Source organism: Panicum virgatum, chromosome 2K (assembly GCF_016808335.1).
Source record: "Panicum virgatum strain AP13 chromosome 2K, P.virgatum_v5, whole genome shotgun sequence".
Lineage (NCBI taxonomy): Eukaryota > Viridiplantae > Streptophyta > Magnoliopsida > Poales > Poaceae > Panicum > Panicum virgatum.
In genome coordinates, this window is record NC_053137.1 from 11,224,810 (window position 1) to 11,230,809 (window position 6,000).

Sequence of the window (6,000 nt, forward strand, 5' to 3'; positions counted from 1 at the left end):
CCGTAGCAGGAAGGGGGAGAGAGAGGGTCCGCCAGATCTCTACTCGAGCCGCCGCCGCCGGACCTCCATGGCCTGAGGCGGATCCGGCCGGGAGGGAGCTCCGGGGGCCCCGACCTCTGCTCTGCCATGGCCCCGCGCGGCCTCCACGCAGGGGCACGCGAGCGCCGCCGTGCAAAGGGCCGCCGGGGAGGGAGCCGCCGGGACCGCCGTCCCGGGCGTCCGCCGCCGTGCAGAGGGCGGCTGGGAGGGAGTTCCGAGGCCACATCGTCTGCTCTGCCATGGCCCCGCGCGGCCTCCACGCAGGGGCACGCGAGCGCCGCCGTGCAAAGGGCTGCCGGGACTGCCGTCCCGGGCATCCGCCGCCGTGCAGAGGGCCACCGGGGAGGGAGCCATCGGGGGGAGGGAACCGCCGGTGGGGAGGGAGCCGCCGTGCAGAGACCGCCGGTGGGGAGTCGCCGTGGGGGGAGGGAAGCGCCGTGCAGAGACCGCCGGTGGGGAGTCGCCCGCGGGCAGGCGAGCTCCGCGCCGCCGCGGTCTTGTGCGGACGAGCTCCAACGAGCTTCGGCTTTGTCGCCGGTCCGCCCCTCTCTCCTGGCGGCTCGGTGGAGGCCGCGGCGGTGGAGGATGGCGAGACTGGGCGTCCATGGAGGTCCCTCCTCTCTCGGCGTGGGCAGCGGCGGCGGTCGGCGCGGGCGCGGAGAAGAGGACCTACGATTTGCGTCTCAGCTGTTGGAGATGACCAAACGAAGGATGCAAATGTATCTACTGTAGAGGATGCAAATGAAGGATTGCATGTCCCATTTTGCCTTCTATTGTTGGAGTCAGTCTAAGGTAACAATTCTTGGCCAGCTGTACATACAGGACCAGAGAAAACTAACCCATCACGCTTTCAACGGATCCTCCAAATTTTTTAGTAAACTATGTGTATTATCATTTTACTCATATATATAAAAATTAAATCTAGGATCTCAAAAAGCTAAGTATAGCTAAATATGATATCTCATAAACAAAAGAAGCCTTGTTATTCTAGAAATGCCATAAGAATATATCCAAAGTTCTTAAGAAAATGAAATAAATGAACTCAAAATAATATTTTTTTACTTTATAACTTGCTAGATCACACTGTGCTTGAAGAGGGAGATGTTAGTAATAACGGTTGACATAGTCAAGCCCCAATCCCAAGGACATATTAGTGACGAGTCATGTGACGACCTGTCACTATGTGGCGTGTTGTGTTTGACCGTAAGCGATTCCACATCCCCTAATGTCTGTGCCGGTCATTTATATATTTTAGAGAAAAGTACGGCTTACACCCTTGAGCTATCATAAAAGTTCGATATGATGTAGTTGATAGCAATCCAAAGACAAGCTAAAAAAAGAAGGAGATGACAAGTACAAGGATATGATGCAAAATTTGATGGTAATGAAGGCCGAGGAACATAAGATGAAGAAAGAACGATGGGACAAAGATATGGCGCTCGAGCAGCGTAAGCTACAGATGGAGGAGCGGCGGCTGCAGTGGGAGCAAGAAAAGAAGATCATGTTCTGTGACATGACTACCATGGACGCTCATCAAAGGGCGTATGTCTTGGCGAAGAGAGCTCAAATAGCAAAGGAGACAAGTGCTGTTGTAGTTGATAGCGCCGGTGCTATTGTGGGCGACAGCGGGGAGAGCGTAGTGTAGGCGATGCTACTAGTGCTTGATAGCATGCTATCTGAATTATTTGTGCTGTAATGTACTATCAACTGAATAGCAGTATTGAATACCGCTCTACTGTTTATGGCCATCTGAGACTGAATTTTGTTGAAAAATTCTCTAGTGTATTATTATGAAGTCTGAACTGAATGTTATTCACTACTGAATGTTCAAATGTGTTCAAGCAATATTCAGTTGTGTGCTTTTCTGGAATGCATTTGTGCACAGTTCTACTGTGATGTTTCTTTTGTGTAAATTTAACCTCTGCATTGTTCAGAGCAATATTCCTTGTGTAGCATGCTGATGCTGGTCATTCAAAGGGTTGGTTGTTGTACTTCTGTCAATTAACAGAATGGTCATTATTCTGAATTGGTTGTTGTACTAAATCAATTAATAGAATGGCAACACTTGGGCAAGAAACAGTGCTAGTTCAGATTGTTAACTAAACTGAGCATGGCTGGCTGATCTGTTGAACTGTTACAGTGTTGGTGCCCACATTGTTCTGTTAGTGATGTAAAGCATTGTAAGTATCAGAAGTAACAGGCCGAAAATAGTGAACCTGCCAATAATTTAGAGAACATTTAGTTTATTATGACTAACACTTACACTTACAGCAGAGAACATATATGACTAACTTATAAATAGGAAACAGATCACCAGATATAAATATCACAATTCACCAGGATTCTATTTTCATATACTGTTAACAAATGGAACTTTTCAGTTGTCTGAACCATATTCTGTTTTTTTCAGTTGGAACACTAACAGTTTGCACACTCCACAGGAATATAGAAGCCAATCCCTTTTGAGCGAGAGCTGTTGTAGCATTGCATCTGCACATGCAGATAGAAAAGGCATGCACACTTCATTGAAGTATATTCTCTGCACTCAAGTCTCAAATAAACACTTGACAGAATGGAACAGAATGCTGATAGCATTGCAGTTCATTTGTGCCATTTCATTTTCTAGAATAACATGAACACTTCATTTGTTTTTCAGAATCAAACCACTGAAAGTTCAAATATTGTGCTATGCTTTAAAATCTGTGAGCTATTTGATTCTTGATAGTTGAAATACAGTGTGCAAATAGAAATGAGCCCAGAAGGCTCACATTCCAAAGTAAAACTCATAGCTGCTGAATGTTCTTTTTTCTCTCATTCTAAAGCAAAACTCACAATCCTGTACAGCCTTGGCAGCACACTAAAAAACACTTTTTGATCCAAACAAATGGGCACTGAATGTTCTTGATTTCTCTGTTCTAGCCACAGCTGCAGAGTTCATCAAACATGTGCTGGGAAGAGGAGACGAAGGCGGTGCCGCCACTGCCGCAGACCGGCAGCTCCACCCCCTCTCCTGTGTGCCGCCGCCGCAGACTGGGCCAGTAGCACCGCTCCTGCTCCGGCGTGCCGCCGCTGCGGACCGAGGCCGCCGAGGACAGCGACTAGGCGAGGGAGCACTTGAGCTCACCCACGCTCGCGCCATGCTGCGGGCCTCCGCGCCAGAGAGAGCACCTCAGCTCGGCCATGGAGCCTCGGCCTCGCCCAGGCAAGCGCGTGCAAGCTCGAGAATGGAGCCCCACAGGCCTGTCCCAAGGGCCACCTGAGCTCGCCCATGGAGCCTCGGGTGCCTCGCCCAGGCAGCGCGTCGAGCTCGAGCATGGAGCCAAGAGAGAGGAATCGAGAGGAGAGGGAGAGAGATGGAGAGAAAAATTGAGATCCTGATGTGTAGACCGAGAGAGATGCGAGAAGGAGAGGGATGCATCGGGAGGAAAAGGAATGGAGATGCGCAGCAGCAAGATGGGTGGGCAAGGCGGTCGGGGGCGGGCCGATTCCGCGGAGGGCGGGCGACGGCGGCGAGCGGACGCGCGACGGCGGCGGTCGAGCGTGGCCGCGCGTGGGAGATGGGAGGGCGAACTGACAGATGAGTCCCACGTGAATAGGGGCTTGAGTTGCAGGCCCGGCTGGAGTTGGGCCTCAAATTGAGCCCTTATTTGTTGCAGGCCGGCTTGCAAAATGAAATTTGAGGACTCAATTTTGCAGGCCCGGCAGGAGATGCTCTTAGCGGTTATTAATGTTGGAAAAAAGGGACTGGTGTTCAAATCACTGAACTGTAAGGTTCCTCGAGGGCAAAAGAACTGATGTAATAAGCTTCGTCACTTTAATTTCTTGCAAAATGAAGTAGAGCAACAACTCAGTACGCATACCGGAGAGTGATATATGTATTTAACAAAAAAAATGTACGTATGTTTTTTCATCTGTATTACCATTTCTCAGAGTAGGGGTGCAGAGTCTTCTTCTCCTGTCATATCTTGCATCCATGCTATTGAACTCGATATATATTTACCAGTTACCACTGTTGAGGCGAGGTCTGCAACTGGCGATTTCCGCTCACCATGCTGCATCCGAACCCAGCTGCAAAGCCCATCTGCTGTGCTCGGACTTGAATATAATCATAGACAGCAGCACAAGGCGAAAGGCGAACGTGGATCCCATAGCCAGCTGTAAACGAGCACAGTGCAAGAAGACTTTTGGTAATATCCTGATGCATCATAATCTCTATAAACGATTCACACACCAAAAGGAGGCCAACCAGCGTGGCCACGTCGCTGGCTGTCCTCGGCCGTTCGATCGGCCGGACGGACGGCCCAGATCAAACAAGTCTCGGCATTTTGCAAAAGAGCCCTTGAACTCTGGCAAAATAGAACCCGCAGTCCGTCTTCCTCTCTCAAGTTTTTTTATAAAAAAACCCTCGATCTTTGCACAAATAGTACCCGCCGTCCACGCCTTCCCATGGGCCTGCCTGCCAACCGTTTAGTGGGCCGAATTCAGCCTGAACCTGGTTTCCTTTATCTACTTGAGCATCTATTTACCTTTTCCTTTTACGAAAAAATATGCTAAAACTTAGAAATTGCATAGTAAATCACAAGAAAATCGTAAAATAGAAAATCAAATTATTTTGGAATCCTCACGAAAAGATCTATGCAGTCGAACCAAAATGAAGCATGTTTTAGTACAAAGATTTCACTGTATATTTTTGCCTCCATTCTTTACCCACAACAAACATAGCCAAAAGAACAAAATACATATTCCCTCCATTCCAAATTATAAGTCGCTTTGACTTTTTTGGTTCATCCATTTAGTTATGTATCTAGACATATTATTGTATCTAGATACATAACTAAATGGATAAACCAAAAAAAATTAAAGCGACTTATAATTTGGAACGGAAGGAGTATATTTCAAAGCTCAAAAAAAATACTCAAACAATAAAAAAAGAGACAGTTCAACCTTCGAAATATATAGATAGCAAAATGGTAAATCTGCGGTTAACATATACAATCATCGGTAAATGATAATTTCCAAATAACACGAAAAAAACACCAATATATTGCACAAAGAACAATTCAGCTACCATTATTCATACTGATGTACCTAACTACAAAGGAGAAAAAGAAAAAAAAAAGAAAAAAGAAGATCTAACGATGGCCATAAGCGGCAAAGCCGCGCCGTTTTCTTGTCCCATACGAGTCAGCATTGGCGGTGAACATGAGACTAGCTAGCGGCTAATCTGGCAGACTAGCTACAAGGTTTTCTTTGCGTCAGGACAAGGCTGAAAGGCCGTCCGGGGGTCTTCACCATGCAGCGCTACAAGAAGTCAAGAACTAGTCCCTCCTGGGCATCAAGTGAGGGATCGGGATGATTTCTATGTATATGGCAGTGTGCGAAAGCCCGAAGATGCCTTTAATGCACATTAGGTTTGGCTCCCGAGTACATGCTGCCCTCTAGTCGTTTGTCAATCAAACAACTGAAGGAGGATGGCGTCATTAACACTATTAATTAACACCAATATACAGTATTTTTCTATTGAAATCTTCCGAACTTATTGGGACCGGCAGACCCAGTGGCAAACTTGAGTTCCGCCCTGGCCTGGACAAAACATTATTTGGGGCTTCCAGAATTACCTTATTAATTCATACATTTTGCATTATCTCGCCATTCATCAACACCGCAAAGAATGTGGAGAATTAAGGCCCGCTCAAAACTTGCCATTGTTTCATTTGTTAACAAAGAGAAAGAAAAGATATGCGTAGCAAGGCCCGAAGGGCCACCCCTACGGGGTTCCGCTACCCGGTTAGCGGACCGGGGTCGAGGGGGAACCGCCCCTCGCGGGTCTCAGGGCAGCGCCCTGAAAGCTCTTCGGATCAGGAGCACCGGAAGAACCGATGCCTAAGCATCGGTGCATCCGACGCTTGTCGGAAGAACCGATGCTATGATGTTTGGTGCAGGAGGAAATCGAAACCAAGT

At 47.8% G+C, this 6,000-nt stretch overlaps 1 protein-coding gene across 1 annotated transcript; it reads right to left on the minus strand.

Moving 5' to 3' along the window:
• Nucleotides 1-39: 39 nt before the first annotated feature.
• LOC120695079 (formin-like protein 20) lies at nucleotides 40-645 on the minus strand. The gene has a single exon (XM_039978398.1). The coding sequence runs from the start codon at nucleotides 643-645 to the stop codon at nucleotides 40-42; it is 606 nt and encodes a 201-aa protein (XP_039834332.1).
• Between the last annotated feature and the right edge of the window lie 5,355 nt (nucleotides 646-6,000).